The sequence below is a fragment of the Apaloderma vittatum genome, unplaced genomic scaffold, assembly GCF_000703405.1.
Source record: "Apaloderma vittatum isolate BGI_N311 unplaced genomic scaffold, ASM70340v1 scaffold3297, whole genome shotgun sequence".
Lineage (NCBI taxonomy): Eukaryota > Metazoa > Chordata > Aves > Trogoniformes > Trogonidae > Apaloderma > Apaloderma vittatum.
In genome coordinates this window covers 5,328-30,041 of record NW_009727652.1, presented here as the reverse complement: position 1 = coordinate 30,041, position 24,714 = coordinate 5,328, and the positions used below count along the sequence as shown (strand labels likewise).

Genomic DNA, 24,714 nt, shown 5'->3' with positions numbered 1-24,714 from the left:
AATTAAGAGGGTGGGGGGGGAAGAAAAAGTTAGAGCTCTGGAATGTGGCACAAGGTAAGAGAATTTTTGCAGAGGGGCCCCTCTCTGCGATTCTTCTCCCACTGGTTTATCTGATGATCATCTCGGCAGCAGAGCAGCAAAAACTTGTGTGTGTTTTGGGCAGGGAACTGCTGTGCTGGTGGATGCAAGCGAGCGCTCAGCTGTGTGCTGATGGGTGCGAATCTATCGACTGACCCTGCCGGTAACTTGGCTTTTGGCATAACAATCCTCCAGAAATAAATGAGGCGACCGATGCTCTCAGGCGCACAAAAGTTATGGTGTGCTTGTAATGATTTACCCCTGGAAACGCAGGATGGAGCCCTAAAGCAGTGGAGAATACCTGCTTATTAATCTAGCGGGAAGAACCGACGGGAATATTTATAAGCCATCTGTGAAGCCACTTTTAACTCGGACACCGAAGATTTCGCTGAGGGAGAAACCATCTGCCTGGATCACAGTTTATGGCAAATATTTTTCCAGTTGTTTGAGCGCGCAGAATCTGCCTGGTAGTTTTATTTCCCTTCAAATGCGGTTGCAGAAATGCCGCTCGGAGCCGTCCATCCCGGTCGTCATTTGCTCTGGTCTGCTTTAGGTATTTTTTTTTGGCGTGTGCAGTGCAGATTTAATTGGGGATCCTTCCAGCCTCCCGGGATGCTGAAGTCTGTCATGGTGCCCTGCAAAGGCAATATAAACCAAGTTTGAGAGAGGTTTGATACTGTGTGACGTGAAAAGCTAGATGTGAGGGTGTGAGATTTTTTTTTTTTTATGTTGTTTCTTTTTTTTCTATTTAAAATGGGCAGGTTAGGATTATTGCAGCACGAGATTTAAGAATTTTTCCACACCTCGTCAGCCGTACGGTGGGTTCAGGCTGAGTGAGCCTGAACCTGGGAGCGGGCGCTCAAGTTTGGGTTAAAAAAAACCAAAGGTGGCGGCAGGGAAGCGCTGAGGTGCTTTGTCAGGAGCAAGAGGTAGCTGTGAAATTTCTGGACGGGTAATTTAGTAGTTAAATACATTCAGCTGACAGAAGAACAAGCTGAGTCACACGTTTGCCTGCCTTTGCACAAACAGTGAAGTTATCTCTGTGTGTATGTGAATGTGTATAGATAACCTGGGTTAACCTGCTGCGTAACCAACCTGTGAAACCTCCTTTCTAACCGATTTGTTTTCCTGTGTTGCAGAGCCTAGCCCAGCTAGAGAACCTGTGCAAGCAGCTGTATGAGACCACCGACACCGCGACACGGCTGCAGGCAGAGAAAGCCTTGGTTGAGTTCACCAACAGTCCCGACTGCCTGAGCAAGTGCCAGCTTCTCCTAGAGAGAGGGAGTGTATGTAAAAAACCCGAACGTGGAATTGTCCAGAATGTATCTGGTGTTTGGGGCAGTGATCAGGGGAACAGCCCCGCGCCCTGGTAGGCAGGATTTGCGCTCCATACCCAGCGTGCTCTCACGGATCGCGATTTGTGGGCAGCCTGTGCCTAAAAAAGCGCGTTGGCTCTCGTGGCTAATTGTGCTGCTGCAGTGGTTCCTACGGGCGGTCGTCGTTTCTGATGTCTCGTGGGCCTTGCTGCGTTTCTTCACGGGCTGCCACCCGGCCGTGTCAAGTTTGAAGTTGAAAATATGATTATGGCAGTGGTATTTGAGGGTACCCCTGCCTGGTGCATGCACAGCGGGGATAAAACCAGCAGGTTTTTCTTCTGGAATGTTTCCTTGGAAAATTGCCCCTGCTATAGTGTTGTCTTAATAATCCAGCAGCTTAAAACAGGGGAAAAATTAGATCATGTGCTTTTGAATTAGTGTTGCAGAAAGGATGTGAAATATGCCGGCAGTAAATCCCGCTGACTTTTAGATTTCTTCTTTTTTAAGCGGATGTTTGGTTTTTTTTACTTTGTACCAGCACAAATAAAGTTTAAAATGGCTTTGCCACGCGATCTCACAAGATTTGACTTTTGGCAGAATGTGCATCCGGCTTCCCTATCTGTTGGGTTGGAGCTTTGTTCACAAAAATAGGGAGCATTGAAGAGCCTGTAGTAAGGAGTAAGTGCTTCGGGAGGAGGAGGTGGTGAAGAGGAGAGTGACACTGTACAGACTCAACAAGCTTACACAGAGCAAATCATTTAACATTTTGTTAAATTTGAAGTCCAGAGAATTCACAACAAACTGATCTGAAACTCTTCTGATGTCGGAATAAATAGGTTTCCTGCATCTTGGATACGAAGCTTTCCACAGCACGATGCAGTGTAGAATTTAGCAAAACGCTCCTCGTGTTGCTGGCTGGAATTTATGGCTTCGGGTGCAGCCGGGGGTTCTGGGTGGTTGAATGCTGTCGTTTGTGTCCCTGGATTAGGGGGCAGTTCAGTGGTCTGTGTGCTGTTCTCTAAGAAAGAAATCTTTGCCTGTATCTCGTAATCAGGTGGGAGCTGTAAGTGCTTCTTAATGTGTAGTAACTCATCCTACAGCTCGGAGGGCTAATTTGTTGTTTGCAGGCGTTTTGGTGTTTAAAGTAACTTCCTGCAGTGTTACTCCTGCCTTCAGTGGCGCTTCTGTTGCCTTTTGCTCTTGAAAAGCTTCTCCTTTCTTCCTTAAACGTTTTCTCCAAATGTCTGTAAAAGCACAGACTAAATGCTGTGTGGTCAGACTGCCCTTAATGCTTTAAACTCAGCTTTCCAGAGAGCGCTTAGCTTAAAATCCAGCGTTGCTGCTCGATCTTCCGAAGCGCGCAGTAAACTTCTGGTTGTGTTTTGCTGTGTTTTTTCTTTCTTTCCAGTCGTCCTACTCGCAGTTACTGGCAGCTACATGCCTTACGAAACTCGTGTCACGCACAAACAACCCTTTACCGCTGGAGCAGCGAATAGATATTCGTAAGTACGGGGCTTAATTTTTCGAACCAAGTTAATGTCGGCATTTGTCGTGTGGGCTTTTCATCCGCGGGCGGGAGGTTTCCTGCGAGCCGTTGTGTTTCACAGCGGGGGCAAAAGGCGAAGAAACCTTTCTGTTAAGTGGCACCTTCACCTGCCTCAGGAGCAAACGGCGTTCAGAGCTACATGGACAGAATTTTTCCAGATGGAAGGGAATGGCAGCTCTCTGGCCTTGCGAATGAAGCAGTTGCATTTGCTCATTTTCTTCTGGAGTATAAAATATGCATGGCGCTTGCTGCTTCTGAGGACACGCTTTCAAAACTCAGAATCTTTTATGGCTCTCTGAAATTACCGTTTAGAGCCTTTCCTGAGGGAGCAGTCAGTCTGTCACAGCGCTCTTTCCTGGAGAATGGCTGAGACTTCCTTTCCTCCGAGGAAGGAGCCTGAATGCCTTTTGGTCCGCTTTATTTTTATTTATTTTTTTTGTCACAAATGATGTGGTAGGTGATCATCCCTGAGGAAAGATTTTAAAATACTTTCAGCTTTTTTTGTTATTTACTGCTTACAGGGGATTGGACTTAATCTGGTAACACAAAACAAGTTAAGCTTGTGGGGAGGAATTCTAACCTGTCTCTAACCACTTTCCAGTCCCTTGCACAGCTGTGGTATGTCGAAGGCACAAGTAAAAGGTCAATGTTTGTGTCTACACGCTGCTGAATTTTTTTATTTATTTTTTTTTTAAATAGCTTTTAAAGTTGCTTTTTCCTGTTGGTGTTGCCATCTCAGTTCCATCTGCTGAGTTTTTTGTCTACAGATACTCCTCTCCTCTGTGTTTCAGGGAACTATGTGCTCAACTACCTTGCCACTAGACCGAAGTTGGCAACGTTTGTCACGCAAGCACTAATCCAGCTGTATGCCAGGATCACAAAGTTGGGCTGGTTTGACTGTCAGAAGGACGAGTACGTCTTCAGGAACGTCATCACGGACGTCACGAGGTTTTTACAGGTCAGCTTGTTTGTAAGACGAGTACACGCCTTGGGGGGATTTGAAAATCCATGTATTTTCAGTTATTTTGCGCTCTAGTATCCTCTGCCCAGTCTTTCAGCTGCGCGTTTGTTGATTGAATAGCGACTCCTAAGGGCGAGCAGCTGCCAGCTGGAGGGACAGGCCAGTTTTTATCATTTCAGGTTGGGTGGGGCAGGGATTTCTTCCTGGGAACTGCCACCATTAATATTGAGGGGTAAGACGCGTCTTTTAGAGTTCCGGTTGCGCGGTTTTTCAGTGTTAAATACCCCGTGCACATGAGTGCAAAACGGGAAACGGGAGTTTATCCTCTCCCAGGGAACTGTGTGTGCTGTGCTTGACTTGCTTTACTTCACTGCAGGGGTGAGATATCCGTGGAGGTTGTGTTGGATATTCAGCCGAGTTATCGTAACAAAATGTAGCTTCAGAGCAGCACGTTACACAAATGTTATCAGTAATGGTTTTCTCTAGAAATCATGACTCTTAGTTCATAAATGTATGTGCTGTCACCCCAGTACGGGATTTCATTCCCAACCCAGAAATCTGGATAGGTAGAAGGTTGTGTTTTTATCAGCTGAAACTTCCTCCCAGAGGGAACGGTAAATCCTGTAACGCTGTGAGTACTGATTTATTTACTCTGACATCTTTTCCCCAAATTCAGAGGTGGAAGGAAGACAGTAGAAGAGATCGAAATGACCAGAAACTCTTCCTGCTATGGAAAAGGAGACGTAATGTGTACGAAGTGTTAATTCTGGAGCGTGGGGATTCAGAAAAATAAGTTAACTATTATTTTAGGTGGTTAGATGCCTGCTGTGAGGTAGGATCTAGGAGGTGTTGAGTAATTTAAAGACCATGTTCCTTTCTGGGCTGGGAACTCTGGCCCACGTAGCTCACAGGTGTTCTTAGTTACCAGAGCTCCCAGCTCATGACATAAGGAACTTGTGCTTTTTAATCAGGAACCTAATTAAATGGTGTGAAGATCTGCTCGCTGTGTTCGGGCTGAGACGATCTGTTCCCGTTTGCTCAAGTCACCTGTTACGGGAGGCTGCGCTTTTTTTTTGTTTTAAACAACACCGTTCAGCAAGGTTTTCCGGTGGCTTCTGTTACCACGTGTGTGCTAAGACTGTGGTCAAGAGATGGCTCCAGTAAAGAAGTGGCCGAGGTCCCAAGCCTTAAATATCCTTGAATTTCTCTACTGCAGGTGAATTCAGTCTGTTGAAGGCAGAGATGAGGGCAAATCGCGCAGAAGCAGAGTAGGGACAGGAACGTTATTTCGTAGTGGCGGAACAGAAACTGGGGCGAGAGGAGCGCTGCGGCTCGTTCCTCTTAAACCACTTGATAAATGGCTTTACCCTTCCTCGCGAGGAGGTGTCTGGAACAGCCTCCTTTTCCAGCTGGCCCCTCGTTGGCAGCCTCGGGCAGGCTGCGGAGAAAGGGCTCCCTTCTCTGGGAGACAAGGCGGGCGTGTGGAGAGACTTGGGCAGCTGCTGCTGCTCACGGTGGTTGAGGTCTGGAGTTTGAAAAGGGGGAAGGAAAATAAAAAATCAAGTTTATTTCCCGGAGTTTTCATCTGGCAACTTGAACGCTCATCCTAATGGCGCAGGAGTTTCTGCACGTTTTGCCACAGCCTCTGTTAAAATTGAACGAACTGATTTAAAAAAAAAAAGATAGAAAAGCTTTCTTTAGATTATTTGAGTTATGCCCTAACGTGGAAATGTTGATGAAGCTATTAAATAAAAGATGCCTGTTTTCATTTGCTTGTGTTACCAGACTCTTTAGAATCCTTTTGCACTGTTACGACATCAAATATTTTAAAAGCACATTTTGAATTCTCTCCTTGATGGTGCTCTTTTCCACTACAGACAGAAAGCATTTCTAGGCAAACGTGTCTAGAAATCTTCCAAGCAGAAAGGTCCTTGAGCGATGGCGAAGCTTAAATCACCCTGGCTCTGCTAATGCCTTTCCCTGTCCCCCTTTCCTTCCCAGGATAGTGTAGAGCACTGCATCATAGGAGTGACAATCCTGTCCCAACTAACGAATGAAATTAATCAAGTAAGTGCTACAGCCTTCCTCAGTGAAGTAAGTGTCCAATTTTCTCATTCATATTGTTGTGTCCTGCTGTGTGTCTGTGCATTATTTGGAGGGGTTTGTTCGGGTTTGGTTTTCTTTTTTTTTCGTGTGGGGAGTGTGTGTTTTTGGTTTTTTGTTGTTAGTTTTACACAGTCACTTGCTGTCGTGGTAAGATGCTGAAACCTCCCGTCCTGAGGAATTGTTTTGTTTCACTGGCATCTTCCATCCTCTCTCATATTTTGATGTGATCTTCTGAGATGAAAAAGAGCGATGCTAAGCAAGTAGCGGAGCGTGAGGACACCGGCAGATGAAACAAAAGAGGTTTTGTCAAATTGTGCGGCTTTTTTAAGCCTTTTCAGTCAGGGCTAGATTTCATAGCATTCCTAGCAGGTAGCTCCTCAAATTCTGCTGCACTTTTGGGGCTGAGTCCCTTGTCAAGCCCTGGGTGACTGGCAGAAGAAAGACAAGCACGCTGAGCCTGCTGTGCTCTGGTGTGCTCTTTCCAGGTTAGTCTGGTGTTTGCAGAGCCCTCTGCCACCGTGCTGCCCCTCACTATCTGTGGTGAAAGAGAAAATGAGTGGCTTTACTTGGCGCTATCTAAGTTTACATCGTTTTCCTCATCAGTCAGGCAGACTCTGAGGGTTGCCACATGTGTGAACATCTCTGGTTTTGCCAGGTGTAACCAAGTATTGTGATTTTTACTATCTTACTAGAGAAAGTAACATCTCATTTTTGCTGGTGCATTGACTAATCCAAGCATTGGAATGACGAGATCCTTGAGTGGGGTTTGGGGGATGATGACAAATTATTTTCAGAACTGGAAATGGAGAAGATTTTGTCCTGGTCAGGGTGAAGCATCAGTTTCTTCTGCTGCTGGCCTTGAAGTTCAGCACCTGTGAACTTCCTGAGCCCTGTGCTGTAATCCCTTTCTGCATCCCTTTCAGACCCCCCGGGATGAAAACAAATCTCTTCACCTCCACAAATGAGTTTGGGTCTGTCAGCATCTTCGTACGGGGCTAAAACTTCTCCTGGCAGGAGAATGGTCAGTGCAGAAGCTGTCACCTCCCCCACTTCCAGAGTCTATACACGTTGATGCTAAAATAAGCAATGAAGTGCAAGGCTTTGATCAAAAATCTCTTCTCGATACCTCAGAAATTAAATCTGCCACGGTTTACTACTCACTCCTAAGTGTGCTTTGTGCCAGCTGTTGCACAGACCTGGGTTAGGCGGCTCATCTGGGAAAGGCTAAAACTACCATTACCTGGAAAATAATAAATCTGCCAACATGCCCACTTGTCAGAGCGGGGCCGTGTATTTGTACATAGCAAAAAAAACCCCAAAAACCTACCCAAAAAAACCCTTCTGGGACTTCTCTTCAGAACATTGCATGAGAGATGAATTTTTCTAGAGCTCTGTTCACTGAAGCTCACTGTACGGATAAAGCCGAGTGCTAGTAACTGGTTTGAAGTATCGATTTTCATCCCGTAAGGACTGCACAGACTCGCCCAGAGGTGCTGAGTGTCCACTCGTAATAGAAGTTCACCGATTTAAGCCGTGTGACCTCGTGGTGAAGAAAAACGAAAGGCTTGTTTGGCACAAGCCCAGAAATGTGTGAGATTTGGAATAACCGTGCAAAGAGTGAATAATGCTTATTTTCTGCAACCTAGTGGCGTGAGCTGAGGAATCCTAATTCAGTCAGAGCGCCTGAAAAATTGAGATTCAGGTCTGAGCTGCCCCTAGCAGGGTGATGCAGGGCTCTTCTTTTTCACCTGTAGCATTAAGAGACTTTCTCACCTGTAATGGGAGTGTTGCATCCTCCCTGGGTGGTTGTAAAGCTCTGCAGTGGTTAGAGCCTTACTGGTTCCTGCAGTATTGGAGGACCTGTGTGCGTAGTTAAGGTTAGCAGGTGTAGTAACAAAAGCATAAAGAAAATGCAAATTTACTCTGTGGGCCTCTGCACTGAGCTGCAAGAAATCTCCACCTCACATGCTGCCCAGCAGAGAACTCGCCCTGGGCAAGCCGCATTTTGCCAGCCTGGGCTCAGATAAATGGTAAAGACGCAAAGTATCTCTTTGCTTTTCTCCTCTTCCTAAAAAATGGTCCGTGAAGGGACATAAGTTGTGCTGCTCTTTGCCTGGGCTGGAGTGCTTGAATCAACTGGAGACTTTGCTGTCCCATATAAAGCGACGTTTGCCTTTGCCTCTTGGATCAGCTTTTTATTCTGCTACAGGGAGGGGTCCTGAGCTGTAGTTTGTGATAGATACAGCAAAATCCAAGCTGCCTGTCACAGCCAGCGCTCCTTCTAGTTTTCTTCCCATGTGTGCAGGTGCAGGAGGGGAGTTAGATTGCTGGTGGTTGATCATGTGTCTGCCCAGCACCCTTAGGTAGGATTTAACTCTTGAGAGCACTTTAGAAAGCAGCATCTGAGTTCCTAAAAAATGACTGTTGAAAATCCTGCTGTCAATCCCTCAGAGGTCTTTTCCAGCCTCAACCATTCTGTGATTCTCTAAATGAACTTGAGAGTAACCCCCTCCCAGTTTAGGCAGCCACCCTCTGCGCAGGGAAGCCGTGCTGTCCCAGTGTCACCAGGCTTCCTACTGGTTCTGCTGGTCTTGTTCCACCTCTGCCTGGAAGTTCTAAGTGCTGGTTTTCTCTCTGCCCAGGCGGATACTACTCATCCACTGACCAAGCACAGGAAAATAGCCTCTTCCTTCCGGGATTCATCCTTATTTGATATTTTCACACTGTCATGCAATTTACTGAAACAGGTAAGGAAACCGTCGTTCGTCATCTCTCTTGGGGGGCTGTGTGTTGGGGCTGAAGTTCCCCCTGGAATGAGCACTCTTATTCTAAAAGCTGTGTTCTGGACTTGTTTTTCAGGAAAGCTTTGGCTTAGGTTTGTATTAAGGAAAAAAGTGACCTGTCACAAAGAAGTATGACTCTCATCGACAGTTTTGATTGTTTTTCTTTCAGCTAAAGTAGCAAACGCGTATTTTGTAAGCAGGTGGATGATCTGAGGGAAGTTCTTGATTCTGCATCAGGTTTCTTTTCTAAAAAGCTATTCTGGAGTTCTGATGATGCCTTCAAGAGTAGTCCTGCCTGGGAAAGTCTGCCCCAATAGACTGAGCAGCAGTAGCCCAGATTTGACGAGTTCAACTTTTTATCCTCCCAGCTGAGGGAAGTTTCAAAAGTTGACAAATAGCACAAAGAATGAAAAGGGAATTTTATTTTAAAGATATTTCAAAATGAACAGCTCTGGTTCTGTGCATGCTAAAGATGGGTATGTGGGTGTGACGTGATCTTTTTTTTCTCCTCCTGGTTTCTAAAGGAAGTAAGGCTTGTACAGCTGTGCTAGTCGTCCTTTCCCCGTGCACAGCTCCTCCTGAACCGTGACAGCTCTGGGAACTTTGGAATTCACTGAGTTATTTCAGGTGCATTTTGATGGTCAGTTAGAGGGCTCTGAAATAAAAGGCAGCCCCAGAAGAGTGAGTCTTTGACGTGATCAGGAGAGAGTGACCCCTGGCAGTGGTTTTGGCAGGGGTGACACAGTGCAACGTGTTATTTACAATAGACTTAGGCTACGAGAAGTTAGTTTTGATTTAAGTACAGAGCGATAATACGAAGGCTTGACGGACTGGCCTGACCCCAGAGTACAGACTGCGGAGAAATGACCCGGCAGTTCGTGTCCATCGAGTTCTTTGTGTTCACTGAGAGTGTTTTCCCAGCCCAAAGCAGAGCGACGTAACCAGAGCAGAGCTTGGACAGCTCATCCCTGCACCAAAAGGGAACTCGAGGGTTAGGTGGAGCAACAGGATTCCCTGCTGCTAAGTGCTTGTCAGGCAGAAAAGGCATTCTTGTTTTTAACCTTAATAAGAACTTCCTTATCTCCCAGCGTAATTGCTAGCTGGCCAGGCTGGCTGCTTTTCTCCTGGGCAGAACAAGCCGAGCGAAAAAGAAAGCGCTGTCTGTTTATCCATCTCGTGTGAAGCCTGGGCGTGTAAATACACATGCTGGGCTGTGAACGGATGCGATAGCTGGCCTTGGTGCTTGTGGCATATGATCCTTACGAATGCCACATCCTGTTTAAAGTTGAATTACTGCCTCAAACTCAGCTGTCTCCTTGATACTTTATTTATTTTTTAATTTTTTTTTTACTTTTAATCCGATGCGTTTTACAGGCTTCTGGGAAGAACCTGAATCTAAACGATGAAAGCCAGCATGGTCTGCTCATGCAGCTCCTTAAGCTCACGCATAATTGCCTGAACTTCGATTTCATTGGCACGTCAACAGACGAGTCCTCAGATGATCTTTGCACTGTGCAGATCCCAACCAGTTGGAGATCAGGTAATCTCGCTGGAGGAAGAGGGCTAATCTATAGCAAACCAGCTGAAAGCAGGGGGGACTTGCTAAAGCCCTCTCTGTACTTAACAAATAAACGTTTGCGTACCGTGGCAGATGTAAAATCTGGCCTTTCCTTAGTGGGATTACAAATGCAATTCACTTTGGGTTGGCTATCTTGAGCTGGAAAGAGACTCCTCTACCCTACCTGCCAATTCAAGAAACAGTAAATTGTGGGGTTTCTTAAAAAAACATAAATAACAAATAACTGGGCACCTGTTCTGACCATCTTTGCTCTCACCGGTCGTTCTGCAGGAGCTTTCACAGATTGTGTTCTTAAAATATTTCCACGTAATTCTGTCTGAGTGCTCAGTACCAGGGAGCTTGCTTTTTTTCTAGGAAAGGCAATGAGCGTGTAAAGATGTAGAATCCTTTGGAGGTTTTATTGCAGTGTGGTGCTGCCCGTGACAAGCGCTGTTGTTGATACGATGAGCATTAGACCTGTGGGCAGCAGTACGTGGAGGTGCTCTCAGTAAAACACTCCGTTCTCTTTCAGCATTCTTGGATTCTTCGACCCTTCAGTTGTTTTTTGATCTTTATCATTCCATCCCTCCTTCATTTTCTCCTCTGGTAAGTTTGGTGTTTATTTGCCTTCCAGACTCTACTCCCAGGAGGGGGTTTGTAGGATTCAGCTGCGAGAAATCTTATCGGTTCAAAAGCCTCAGGCTGATCAGACTTTCCTCTGGACAAAGAGGAGGCTGCTGCTGCTGCTGGTTTTGATGCATCTGCAGGGTTTGGATTTGCCCAAAGAGCAGCTCGTGCTGAAAATCCAACCTACTTTGTTCCTGTGTAGCCCAGAGGCTGCCAGCGAGCCCTTTCTGGGGGATGCAGCTTTTGTTATTTCCACCGTGCTGCGAAGTCGATCCTAAAACTGTACTGTGAGGAGGCTGCAAGTCTGGGAGCGCAACCGAGGAGTGTAATTTCTCCTTCCACACTTCAGAACTAGGCCACGTCCCAGTTGGATGAGATGGCCAATAGCAGGACTGAACTAGAAGTTGGATTATTTCTTCTGGAAGCCAAAAAAGAAAAAAATTGCCTGCCAGGCATTTATCTATCGGATAAATATTTTTCATAATTAATGCTACAATGAAAACGTGCCCTTTGGCTAGGTCCTTCAGAGCTGTTTTTTTTTCTGCTGAAACTCTCAGTGCTGTTCATTATGATGAAGGGTTACTTGCTAATTCTGAATTTAGAGCCTCAGATATTCATGAGAGGCTTTAACAGCGTGAGCCTTTTTAATTTTTTTCCTTTGTTACTGAATAGAATTCTGAAGCAATTATGCCTTTAATTGTCCTGCCTCTTTGATCAGTACATGTAAGAGCCAGCAAGAATGAGAGGCTTAGCCGCTGAGTGGGTAGTCCTTGTGCTGGTCGGAGGGAATTTACTCTCAATTAAAGTTTCAGGGGTTTGGGTTGACAAGAGTTGTTTTTTTTTCTTGTCAGCCTTCTATCTTCTGTGATACTTTTCCAAGTTGACGTTAAATTTACCAACTTTCCTCACCGGTCAGGCTGATGTGATCCGTGTTCTCCGTCTGAAGAAATCCCCTCGTTTTGGGGAGCAGGGTTTGGAACAGGGCAGAGGTGTTCCTTTGGGTAACACGTGTTTTGTTGCTGCCGCAATTTGTTTCTACGCTTTTAGAGACTACAGAGAATTGCGAAGAGGATGACTGTAGCTTCAGATCCTCTTTTTGAAGTGGAGGAGCTGTTGTGTAGCGTACAAAGGAGCATCAGGCTTAAACGATGTGTTGTGTCATGTCAAAGGAAACGCGCTGTTCGTTTTATTGTTCTAATCCCTCCCTTTCTATTTATTCTCTTTGCCCCTTTTAGGTTTTATCCTGCTTAGTGCAGATAGCCTCTGTCCGCAGATCCCTCTTCAACAATGCGGAGAGGGCGAAGTTTTTATCTCATCTCGTTGATGGAGTGAAACGAATACTGGAAAACCCACAGGTGAGTATTTCGGGTGCGACTGCTGGAATTGTTTCTCTGCTTTCTCCGTGTCGGGTTGCTTCACCAAAAATAGTTTCTAATGTCCGTGTCCCGCTTATGGCGCTGGTGAGAACGGTGCAACATCTCACTGGTCTTTTCCTTCTTCTCCTGTTCCACCGGAAATCCGTGCTTCTTGTCGCTGACCGCCAAAGGAATTGCTGTTCCTCACTTCTTTTTCTCCTCTCAGAGTCTGTCAGACCCCAATAACTACCATGAGTTCTGCCGATTGCTGGCCCGATTGAAAAGCAATTACCAGCTGGGAGAGCTGGTGAAGGTGGAGAACTACCCTGAGGTCATCCGACTCATCGCCAACTTCACCGTGACCAGCCTGCAGGTACAAAAAGGTTTTACTTGCCCTCGATGGGTGTTTTAGGCCCCTTGTCTTCCCTCGAAACGCAATTATAACCCTCCCTGTCTGTTCTTTGCCCCTTAATTTGCTGTACGCTGTTTTCACCCAAAAAACCTGCGGGCTCTGTGGCGGAAGCCTGTGGTGCAACATTGATTATTCTGTGAATTCCTGCTCAGTGGAACGGGAGCAGGGTGCGGGGGAAGGCTGGGTTGCTGTGCCTCCAGAGTCTTTCCGTGTCCTAGCAGGTGTGGGGGGGGAAAAAACCCAAACCCAACTTGGTAAATGAAGCTTATTTTTAAAATTCCCTATCACTTCGCTATTAAAATGCAGTTGCAGGGATTGCTAGTAATAAGAATATTATGACGTGTTCCCACTGATGCACAGCTTGTAACTAGAGCCCTGCACAGAATAAGGTTAAAACAATTTTTATACCTTGCATGATGACTTTTGTTTGTTGCATTTTTAATACTTATCTGAAAAACAGCCTTAAACTGTACATTCTGTTGGGGGAGCTGTCTGCAGCGCGCTACAGCGTGAACTCAGCAGTAGTTTGGGACTAAGGGCTTTGGCTCAGCTGCACAGTTTAGCAACTCGGGATTGTCTTCCAGCCTTTACTGCAGGTTGCTAAAGCCCAGTGAATTCAGGTGTGAGCTGGAATTCATTGTTAAAACCTGCAGCCGGGTCATGAAGGCTTTTGGATGTTGCTACACCTGGTGCTCCAGAAGTCCAGATAATTTGGGTAAAATAATCGAGGCTGTAGCTCCCTTTGTTTTTTTTTTTCTTTTGCTTGGCTGCCGGCAGCACTGGGAGTTCGCGCCAAACAGCGTTCACTATCTCCTGAGCTTGTGGCAGCGCCTGGCCGCCTCCGTGCCCTATGTTAAAGCCACGGAGCCTCACATGCTCGAAACGTACACGCCAGAAGTCACAAAAGCTTACATCACATCCAGGCTGGAGTCTGTGCACATCATACTGAGGTAAGGAGGGCAGGGAGGTGGCAGCGCTTCGGCTCCTCGGCACCGGAGTCTTATCGCAGGAGGCTCTGCCTTGTGTCTCTTCTGGGGTTTTTTTGAAAGACAGGCCTGACTGTGGGGAGTCCTGTGAGTCACCGGCGGGTTTCTGAGGCAGGCTCACCTAAATCACATGTTTTACCTTTTAGTAAAAAAGAGTTGCTTTGGTGTTTCGTCCTTTAAACTGGGTTTTTTTTAGACTATGCTCAACGCAAATGGCTGAGACTGATCGGAGCGGTCGGCAACGCGTTACGGGTAGAATTAATCTTGTGTAGCATCACACACCTGCAGCATATCTGATTTGCCATCCTAGCAGAAAAGAACACGTGTGCAAAGTCTGATTCACTTAATTTTTACATCCCTGCTGTAGGATGGCACAAATTATACCTTAAAGTATTTTATTATTATTTTTCTTCTTCCTCTGAGCGTAGAGGCAGCCTACAGGACTCTGTTGCGGTGCCTGAATTTGTGGGGGATGGATTCTGCTTTGTGCATGTTTGTATTTGATGAAAACAAGTGGTCAAGTATAGAAGAATAATGCCTCTCAGGGAACACTGATTGGCTTCGCCCGTTTTGAGTATCTAGCAATGCAAGGGAGGAACAGCGCGTTTAGCTCGTTCTCACGTTTGCAGTAAACTTACTGCTGAGGTTTGTGTGTTTAGAGAAAAGGCAGCTAAAACACTGGGAAAGCTGGAAGGCCTTGTGCAAAGTCAACCAGAGACCTTATTCTGGTGCTGTACGTTCTGTTCAAAGACCTGGATAAATGTTAGATGTGAGCAGAGCTCACTCATCCTGCGTCCTCGTGGCCTTTTTGTCTGAACCACTGCTGTTCTTCTGATTTATGGCTGCAGGAAGGCTCAGATGATCACGTCAGGCTGGGGAGCTCTCCGTCGTGACAAATAGTAGTGGCAGAGACTTTAATCACAGAGTCATAGAATTGTTCAGGTTGGGAAAGACCATCGGGATCGAGTCCAACCATTAACCCTGCTCCACCCTAAAAGCTCACCCCTAAACCATCTCCCGCAACACCACATCTAAATGACCTTTTAAACACCTCCAGGGATGGGGACTCAAACCCCTCCCTGGGCAGCCTGTGCCGAGCTCTGACCACTCTTGCTGTGAAAAAATGTTTCCTGATGTCCAGTGTGACCCTCCCCTGCTGCACCAGAATTGCTGTACGACTGGGGAAAGCCCCCTCTTTCTGACAGAAATAGCTTCAACCAGAACATAAGCTCATCTCTGCATTTTAAGTTCTTTTCTAATCTACTTTCCTGCTGCTTAAGGGATGGTTTGGAGGATCCACTGGATGACACCGGCCTGGTGCAGCAGCAGCTGGATCAGCTCTCCACCATCGGCCGGTGCGAGTACGAGAAGACCTGTGCTCTGCTCGTGCAGCTCTTCGACCAGTCAGCCCAGTCCTACCAGGAGCTGCTGCAGAGCGCCACCGCCAGCCCCATGGATGTTGCTGTGCAAGAAGGTGAGCGCGTTTCGAGGACGTTGGCCTGTGAGCTTCGCAGTAGATTGCCCCTTTTCAAAAATACCGAGGCAGAAGCTTGCATTCCCCCTAAAATCCGTACAGCAGGGAGGCAGAGCTCGCAAACATTCCCTTGGGAGGCGCCCGTGTGGCGTGTAATATTTTTTTGGCTGGGGACAGACACTCCCAACGCACGCAGCATTGCTGCATGAAGATACTGCTTGTCCTACAACTGATTGCATTCCTTTATTGGGGGGAAATTTAATGTATCTCCTTGCCCAGTCTTTCAGAGACGAGTTCTGAGGTTGTTCCCCCATCCACGTGTGGCCGTCGCTGCCTGCCCCACCTCTCTTTTGTCCGAGGCAGGGCATGGCGTGCTCATTTGCACCTCCTCACTGGCTCTGTGGCAGAAACCTCCAGCTGGTTGTTGGTAATGAGTAACTGGGAGTGGGGTTTTCAGCTGGTGCTACCGTCTGAAGGAGCCTGTCTGCCCGCACGCAGCCTCGGGTGGGTTCACCCTGGAGGTTTTGTACTCGCAGAGCTGGTTGGGTTAGGAATTGCTTCACACTGACCATAAAGCAGCTGTGCCTCGGAGGTTCAGCTCTAGCTGGGTTATGTCCCTTCTCTAATAATGGAGCTGGTTTTCCCCTTTTCATGGAGGAGTTGAGCGCACCAGCACAGCCATGGGAACTCTTTCTTCTGAAACGGTATTGTCTGATCGAATCTTTTTTTGGGTGGGTCAAACTCCAGAGGATGTTGACTTCTCTGCCAGCCACAGGTGCTTTGTAAGAATAAACGCTGCCTACTGGCATCTGCGTATTTTTGAACGTGTAGAACACAGGTTTACAAGAAAATGGCTCTCTGCAGTGAAACAGCTTGAAATAATGAAAAAATCTTCTAGGCAGACCCATCTTTGTTGTTTCTTTTCTCGTGCCAAGTGGAAAACTCAGGAATTTTGGTAGATACGGGCACTAACGCAGCAAGATGCTACTTGTGAATCCTGCCTTTGCCAAAATAAAATGTGCATCTGCTCAGCTTCCTCCGCGTGACGTGCGATGTGCTCGGTTCTGACGTCCTCTGTTGGTTTCAGGGCGCCTGACGTGGCTCGTCTATATAATCGGGGCGGTGATTGGTGGTAGGGTCTCGTTCGCCAGCACGGATGAGCAGGATGCCATGGATGGCGAGTTGGTTTGTCGGTAGGGATGTTTTCAAGTTGCGCCGCTGTCGAATTTTAACGAAAGAATTGCTGTCGTGAAGCTGCCACCATGTTCTTCCCCTCTTTTCGCTGAAAAAAGACCAGAATTGGCCGTCCTGAAAGAAGAGACTGGCAGTGCTGGCTAGAGCCCGTCAGCAAAACTTGTGCTGTGGCTTGGCTAAATTGGGCAATCTGGGTTATGCGAAAGAGAACGAGAGGGGAAGAGCATGTAAGAGGGGAATTGCACTGGATTTAAATGCATGCATTGGAGTAGAGCTAAATGCATCATGTTTTTGTGCTGGGGAGGGGGGAAAAGTCTTTTTCTAGTTAATAATCTCAGGTGGGTTTTGTCCATAAGTACAATATCAATATCTTAGTTCTTCCGTCAATATCTTTGTTCTTCTGTAGCTCTTAAAACTTCATAGCGTCGGCTAACACGTGCTGGATTCTCGGGTTTGTAAATCCTCTCCAGCTCAAGCTTCACTTGATAGATGTGAGAACGTGGAGCTTACAAGTCACAAACAACCTTGAGTCACACTGAAAACTGGTCCAGAGCCCCCATGGCTCTGTGTGGGCAGCTAGTGGGTAGCAAAGGAGCTCAGCTGGGCTCTTGGTGAGCCAACCGCGTGCTGGTGAGACCCCCGTAATACATTTCAGCTGCCTTTAGTGCCAGCATGTACAGTAGATGGTTGTAGAAGTCAATTTATGTTTTATCTTGAGCCCCTGCACAGGTCACAGCGTTGTTTCTGCAGGGCTCCCTACAAAAACCAGGCTAAAATGGGAGAGTCTGGCTCTCGGGAGGGGCGCAGGTAGTGATTTCTTGGGTGAGTTTGAGAACACGATGGACCAGTCGCTGGGTAATTGTGCTAAAGCACCCGAAACTCACTTCTGCTGCAAATTAAACCCAAGGCCTTGCATCCCTGTTAGAAGGGAAATAGGTGCCTTACAGTGGCCTTGCACAGATGAGGAATGTACCCTAGTCAGTGGTTTGGGGTTTTTTATCAGTTTTGTCAGTTCTTGACCCAAAACGAAAATGGCTGTGGAAAGTAAAATGTTGCACACAGCCTGGAAACACTGCCGTGTGCCAGAAATCCCTCCTTTCTCCCAATTTCCGTCAGCAAGGCGTGTTTTCCCCCCTCTCTGCAGAGTGCTGCAGCTGATGAACCTGACGGACTCTCGTCTGGCACAGGCTGGCAACGAGAAGCTGGAGCTTGCCATGCTGAGCTTCTTCGAGCAGTTCCGGAAGATCTATATTGGAGATCAGGTGCAGAAGTCTTCCAAGGTAATCAGTCCCCTTGGCTATGTCTCTTCGGTAGCTTCCCTTTCTATGTGAAAGCCAGTGGTGTTACTCGTGTCCTCTGAAAATACTTGAGACCTGCCTGCCGTGTTTCCCGAGTGTCAACATTGCAAACCCTGAGCTGTCTTTGAAATACCATCTTCTGTATGGGGCAGGAATGAGCCAGTGATTATGACAGTAGCCTAAAACTTGAGACCAGGGTTTGGTTTTGTTACCTGCCAGGTTTCTTCTGTGACATCGAGTGAATCCCTTTAGCCTCTGCTCCTGTGAAAGTGTGCGAGTTGCACGACCTCAGGGAAGCCTGGGCTCAGCATCTGCTTTGCTTCCTCGGCTCTAAAGTGAAGATAAATATCCATTCCCTTCGTTGCAAGGCAATTATAAATGTGCTGGACTTTGAATGCCTTGGTGCCTCTTAAGGATGCAAAATAGTGAATTAAAAATGAGAACATCATTTCTCCAGAATGAGGTTTTTTCCCTCTCTAGTAAAGCTTTGACCTTACTTCCCAACCCCAGGCTTTGAAGCAGTGATGTGACCAGGAGCTTAGAATTCCAGACAAATGCACTTAGACACTGCGTGTAGCTGCAGATGGAGGAGCACAGTTGTTATGTCCCCTTTCCTGGGGAAAAACAAGTGCTCCAGCTTCTGTGTAGAGCATTTGAACGCGCTGTGACTACCATGGGAAAAGAGGTGGTGGTGATTAGAGCACATATCGATCTAGATCAGAGCCCACAAACAACACTCATTGGCGTTTGTGACCTGGGAAAGCCCAGAGCCTGCACCCTCCTAGGCGTGCGTGTCACAGAGGGAAAAACAAATAATCTTGGATCATTACTTGTTTTCTTGACGGCTTCTAAATTGGTGGTGTTTTTTTTTTTTTACCCCTTCCAGCTGTACCGCCGTCTCTCAGAGGTCCTGGGCTTGAACGACGAGACCATGGTCCTGAGCGTCTTCATAGGAAAAATGTAAGTGTTCCTGCTCGCAGGCATCAGAGGTTCCAGGGTTTATTTGAAGGTATAACCAGGAAAACTGGAATGTAAGGGAGTGTGGTTCAGTCTAAAACTAGTAACATCTGGTTACTCAAGAGAATTACAGGCTTTTATCAGGGCTTAAGTCACGCACAGTATCCAGGATTGATTTATCCACCGTGGAGACACAAAACTAAGCCGTGCGCCAGGATAATGGATTCTCGTTCCAGTGCCTGCTTAGTAAAACCAAAGTCAGAGAGGGGACAGCCTCAAGCACTCGTGCCCTATCACTTGACTATTGGCAATCACCAGCCACGAAAGCTCTTAAGGGGAGGGGACTGCCCCTTCGAAGGTTTTTCTCTCAAATTGTGCCGTTCAGTACCAGAGCAGCGCAAGGCCTTTTCTTAAAACTCCTCCGCTCCGGTAGGCACCCAATTCGGCCTGTTATTGGCAGCTCTCCTCTGGACCGAGCCTGTCGACTGGCTTTTTGTCATGTCTTTGGCAGCTTTTTCCACCAATTCGGTAGCTCCGGCGCCGACGCCCAGTGCCGTGCGCCTGGCGACGTGCAGCCTCTAGCTCCCCCTCGACTTCTTTAGCATCGCCCCCGTCTTTACGTGCCCGGGGCCTTGCCTATACCCCCCTTGCGCATCACCCCCAAGGGGTGAAATGGCTCTCCTGGAAGAAGCAAGGGCTACTAGAATTCTGCAGCTGACAGTGGATGGTGCAGGTGCAGAATTGCATACGTCTGCATGTAGTCACTGCCGCAGAATTCTCTTACCCTTGCTGCAGAAACCAGCCCTGGAGTGCCACAGAATTCCAAGGGCCTGGGTATGGGCCAGTGTAGCTTGGGACCCAAGTAGTGAAGATTATCTGAAGGATAATTTTCTAGTCAACCAAATGTAAGTACAGTAATTTTATACCAATATTTTGTGGCTTGTGATGTCTGTGGTTTTGGTGGAGGGTGGAGCTGATGATGGTTGGGTGACTTTTGAACTGGAAGAATCTGCCTCACAGCAAAAGGGGAAGCCGAGCAAACGCCTCTGATCCGTCCTTCTTGTCCTCTTCCCTAGCATCACCAACCTGAAGTACTGGGGTCGGTGCGAGCCCATCACCTCCAAGACGCTGCAGCTGCTCAACGACCTCTCCATCGGATATCCTTTGCCGAAGAGCTGTTGGGTGCACAGAACGCTTAAGCCTCGGGATGAGGGAAAAGCAACCCAGATGCTCTGCTGCAACAGGAGGGCACTCTGCATCTACCAGACTCCTGAACCTCTTCGCCTTTGGGATAGTGAGAAGAGCAGAGCGCGAGTGCTTGGTCAACGCCTTATCTGGCTGTTGAATTGCGGTAGATGGCTGTGATGTTGAGGGGCGGTTGTTATTTTGCATCGTAATTGCTCTGTAGCTCACTGTCCTCGGTGAATTTGTTGACAGCCACAGTCTGTCATGGTCTTCTGCTCATTCTTCCTGACAGAGTAAATAAAAACAGTTGCTGCAGGTCCCTACAGCAGAGATGTACGCAACTTGGTTGCTCTTGAAACAAAGTGAAGAGAGGGTAGAACATACTGAGTCGTATAAATGTAAGTCCCCTTCCAGTTCTAGCCTGGAAAGCGCTTTGCAAGCATTGCAAGAAGTTTTCTGCTGACTCTGCTGCTTCCTTAACACCCCCTTTACATACAGCAGCGTTAGAAAGCTGGTGAAGCTGAGCGCCGTGCAGTTCATGCTGAACAATCACACGGTAAGTCTTCCACCTTCTGCTTCTTGTCTCACTCCGTCTGCCTTCGTGCAGCCAAGATAATCCCCTAATTTTAACACGTGGACACACTTTGAAGTTTACCCGTGTTCTGGATGCTTCCGTCATACCAGATGAGCCTCTAGGAAACGTGACCTGTGTTCCCTCTCAGTTCAAAGCCTGCCCTTCGATTCTGAGGGGCTGTGTAATTATGTGTCCCCTTTCATCCCCGAGGGGTTCATGTGGGGGTCTCTTCACTGAAAGGCCCTGATCTCCAGAGCAAAATGAGGGATACGGCTGATGCCGCCGCACGTGCGGGCAGACAGCGATGAGCACTGCTTGTGCAATTTAAAGCAATTTGAAGTGCCCCAGCTTTCATTCTAAAAGTGCTGATCTGGAAGAAGCACCATCGCTTGCAGCGGTCAGGAGAGGAGCCTTGCTCCTCGGACACCACTCCCTGCACGGCTCTGGGATGCTGCCTTGAAATCAAAAAAAAATATATTGTAATGAGCAACTACAGAAGCTGGCAGCAAAGTGTCAAGTTTCTGACCTGTCTCGGAGGGAGCGTGTGGGCATTTGCCGCTCCGATGCCGTCGCGATAGGACTCCCAGCACCGCACCTCGAAGATCTCTGTTGACTGGCCCAACAGGCGCCGTGTTCCTCGAGCTGGGGCATGTTTTGCCGGCGGTCCCGGGTCCTGCGTTTGGCCCAGAACCTGCATTGCCTGGGGCTGCAGTTTCCATGAGGAATATAGGCTTTTTTAAACCAGCCCTCTGCCATCTTCATCCCTGAAGGGTCCCCGTGAGGGAGTGAGGCAGATCGCTTCTCTGCTCCTTGCTCCTCTGGTCCTGGGGAATTCCAAGCTGAAAGAAGGCAATGGTGCCTTTGCCAGCAGATCGGACGCGGCTCAGGGTGTGCAGACGCGGTGCCGGTTGCCCTCTGGTGGCTTGTTCTCCGAGACGGCAGATGGGAAGCGGTTCACAAGACAACTCTGCGGCTCGCTGCTTCTGGGCTCGCTGCTTCTCGGCCTTGCACAGGCTGAGAATCGCACAGGGAAAAGAGGGATCCTCAGCCCGTGGTACAAGAGCTCGTTCGAGGTGGCGGTTCTCCTTTAACCCATCCCTTCTTTTCCCTTTGCAGAGTGAGCACTTTTCCTTCCTGGGCATTAACAATCAGTCCAACCTGACTGACATGAGGTGTCGGACCACGTTCTACACCGCGCTTGGGCGTCTGCTCATGGTGGATTTAGGTACTTGGGTCCTCTGGGAACCAGGGCAGAATGGTGACTCTCTGGTTTGGATGCTGGGCCCTGCTCTTGAGCGGACTGTAAGCTCCTGCAAGAAAGGATGCTGGAGTGGGAGAAACCAAATGGGATAAGAAAAAGGAGGGGAAGGAAGCTCAAGAGTGAGTTTAGTGCCGTGCTGCGGGGTGCGGGTAATCCCAGCTGGGGCTAGATTTTTCCTTTGTAATATTTTAAATGTTTTCCTGGAGTGACAAGATATAAGTCTTATGTAAGTTAGATATTGGCAGTGACAGATCACCTGTCTGGAAACCTGTGGTCTCTCTGCCTGTAGCTCCGTGGGGGAGCAACACCTGAGTGTCTATCCCGGGCAGAACTGCAGAGCGCAGGGATGTGCAGTCTGTTTCCTCTTGATTTCTCTTCTTATTGTTTTTCTTTTTAATCTTTCAGGGGAAGATGAGGATCAGTATGAGCAGTTCATGCTTCCCCTCACAGCCGCCTTCGAGACCGTGGCGCAGATGTTCAGCACAAATACTTTCAATGAACAAGAGGCGAAAGTAAGTTGGGCAAGACTTGCCCTGTTGTCTGTGCTCTCCCTACTCATTCCCTTCGGGGCTGTGACATTTTGGTTCAGACAAACAGGAGAGAACCAGTAACTCTTGCAGGCCAAGAGCTGTTTTGCCCTCTGAGTGCGACAAGTAGATGCTGGAGGGATGGATGCTTTCCAGCCGTGGGGACATGGTGGCTTGCCCTGTGCCCCTTGGGGTCTAGATGTAGGTGGTCACTGAAGCAGGGAGCCTCATCTGCCAGCTTTCCTTCTGCTGGGTTTGAAACACCCTGGTGCTGTCACCAGTCAAATTAAAGCGAGCCCCTGGCCCTGAAGAAGCAGGACTGTCTAACCTGAGATCGGCATCCGGCACGGGAAGGCTCCGGTGCTGTTGGGACGCGGGGCTGGGCTGGGGGAGCTCAGGAAGACGGATCCCTAGGTGCATTATGTTTTAACATCTCCCTTCTTTTGCGATACAGAGAACTTTGGTTGGTCTGGTGAGAGACTTGAGGGGAATAGCCTTTGCCTTCAATGCCAAGACCAGCTTCATGATGCTGTTTGAGTGGATGTATCCTTCCGTCGCCCTGAAACTCGAGCCAGCCTGTCTGTCAGAGGGGAGGACTCTGGCTGGCTGCATCCAAATGCCCTGTTTTCCCTGCTCAATCCTGACAGGGCTTTCTCTTCACTCTCATAGTACTCACTGTCCTGTCTCTAAGACCTAAAATAGATTGGACTTGGTCTGTCTGCAACCAAGTCAACCTAGAAATCTGCTCGAAGCCGAACTGTTGGGGGTTTTCCAAGTGGACCTAAAGAGATTTGACCTGTAAAGCACAAAGGCCTTTAACGGGATGCTTGTGTCTCAGCAGCAACAAAAGCTTTTCCTCTTGCTCACCAAAGCCAGCAGCAGTTGGTGCCTTTGTCCTCTCGGTCGGAGCGTAGCTGCTCAAAGAGCGTGGTGTCTGGCCTCCAGACTTCTCTCTGGCTGGTGAAGGTCAGCTGTCTGTTGCAGTGACAGATCTTTGTGTCTTCCCTTTCATTCGAAACTTCTTTAGCTCTGATTTGTCCTGGTATAAGAGGTGTGTATGCAGCTCCAACAGACTTAAGGTTATTCTTTTCTTTAGATTATTAGTAATTTTTCTGTGATAAAGCAGACCGCAGCAAGTTTAACCTTGTTAAATAGGCTGCTCTGTGAGGCTTGGGCGCACGACACAAAATACACCTTTTAGTAGAAGCTGTGACTTTTTTCTCTTTTTCCCCATCTTGTTTTCTTTGTGCAAAGGAACAAAATTCCTTAGCTTTGCCCTCACAGCTACCCATCCTACATGCCAATCCTACAGCGGGCGATTGAACTGTGGTACCATGACCCAGCCTGCACTACGCCGGTCCTCAAACTGATGGCTGAGCTGGTCCATAACAGGTACGAGCCGTCACCATCGGAGGCATTTGGGGCTTCTCCGCCGCTTCAGCCGTTTTGTGGGGCTCTTGGTACCCAGTCGCGTTTAGTCTGTGCTCTAAAAGCTGCCAAGGGGACAGGGGAGAAACTGGCCTTGTTTCAGCAGGGAAGAAAATCTCCCAGTTCAGATATCATGACTCAGACCGCGAGACGCGATCGATAAACGCTGAGTTTGTTCCGCGTCTGCTTCCAAGGGCAGCTCTACAAGATGGAGGCAGGCGACTCACGTTAATTTTTTAAAAGCTGGGTTTTCAAATGAGCGTCGTTCTGTCTGGCGGCTGGATGACCATTTTTTTGCTTTAGAGCATCAGCTCTTTTTTTCCAGCGGAGAGGTACCTCTGCTGCTGCTGGGATAATTCAGAAGCTGTCTAATCTGGCAGTGGAAGGCTGCCAAGACATGGCTCTGGCTTAGGGCCAGCAGAACGCAACCCTATAGGAAGGGACTGTTCTTACAGCCAAGTGGAAGGGACACAAGGTTTCAGGCAGAGGCATCTGTGAGTTGACTCTGCCGTCAGGCTGTTTGCTGCGTCCCAGCAGCATCTTTGCAGCAGGACAAGCCTCCCTGGAATACATCCACGCATTGATTTCGGAGGTGAACCGGACAATTTGTGTTGCGCTTCGGTTGCAAGGTCTATTCACTGTAAAGGGGGAGGAGAAAAGGCCAAACTCTGAGTTCTTGGTCGTGTTATGAATAGGAGCTAGTCAGCCTGCCCTCCGGGGCTGCTTCCAAGATGTTTGCTGTGTTTGTGTGCAGCAGCCTAGTGACGATTGCCAAGGCAGGATTTCCAGCCTCGATCTTGTAGTGTTCCCAACAGCTGTGAAATACAGGCCCTTTCTTCTGCCACAGCAGAGCTCATCTGTCCCTAAGTGGCTGCGTCCTGTCTGGCTCTGGTAATGAACAGCAGCATTTTCTCCCAGACTGGGGTGTTTTGCTGAACGCTGGGGAGCAGCCGTGGCAGGAGGGTGCCCCAGCAGAAAGCGATGTGTGAGGTGCGGCAGCGTTAGCTTCCTTTTCACTCCCAGCTATGTCTGAGTTCCGATTTATTCCCTGCTTTTCCCTTAGATCCCAACGGCTGCAGTTTGATGTG

The 24,714-nt window shown here is 48.0% G+C and overlaps 1 protein-coding gene across 1 annotated transcript in view; it reads left to right on the top strand.

Moving 5' to 3' along the window:
• Positions 1 to 1,205: 1,205 nt before the first annotated feature.
• Positions 1,206 to 24,714, top strand: part of XPO7 (exportin 7) — a gene marked incomplete at its 5' end in the record, with an annotated part of 28,385 nt that continues 4,876 nt past the window's right edge. Inside the window, 21 exons of the mRNA XM_009873733.1 lie at positions 1,206 to 1,364; positions 2,803 to 2,896; positions 3,732 to 3,898; positions 5,903 to 5,968; positions 8,650 to 8,754; positions 10,165 to 10,330; positions 10,881 to 10,954; positions 12,211 to 12,330; positions 12,557 to 12,703; positions 13,520 to 13,692; positions 15,009 to 15,202; positions 16,290 to 16,395; positions 17,541 to 17,676; positions 18,581 to 18,654; positions 19,728 to 19,808; positions 20,329 to 20,392; positions 21,527 to 21,635; positions 22,077 to 22,183; positions 22,653 to 22,741; positions 23,483 to 23,590; positions 24,690 to 24,714. The exon at positions 24,690 to 24,714 is cut by the window's right edge and continues 85 nt beyond it. Of these exons, the coding sequence (XP_009872035.1) occupies positions 1,206 to 1,364; positions 2,803 to 2,896; positions 3,732 to 3,898; positions 5,903 to 5,968; positions 8,650 to 8,754; positions 10,165 to 10,330; positions 10,881 to 10,954; positions 12,211 to 12,330; positions 12,557 to 12,703; positions 13,520 to 13,692; positions 15,009 to 15,202; positions 16,290 to 16,395; positions 17,541 to 17,676; positions 18,581 to 18,654; positions 19,728 to 19,808; positions 20,329 to 20,392; positions 21,527 to 21,635; positions 22,077 to 22,183; positions 22,653 to 22,741; positions 23,483 to 23,590; positions 24,690 to 24,714 (2,364 nt within the window). The remainder of the gene's footprint in view (positions 1,365 to 2,802; positions 2,897 to 3,731; positions 3,899 to 5,902; positions 5,969 to 8,649; positions 8,755 to 10,164; positions 10,331 to 10,880; positions 10,955 to 12,210; positions 12,331 to 12,556; positions 12,704 to 13,519; positions 13,693 to 15,008; positions 15,203 to 16,289; positions 16,396 to 17,540; positions 17,677 to 18,580; positions 18,655 to 19,727; positions 19,809 to 20,328; positions 20,393 to 21,526; positions 21,636 to 22,076; positions 22,184 to 22,652; positions 22,742 to 23,482; positions 23,591 to 24,689) is intronic.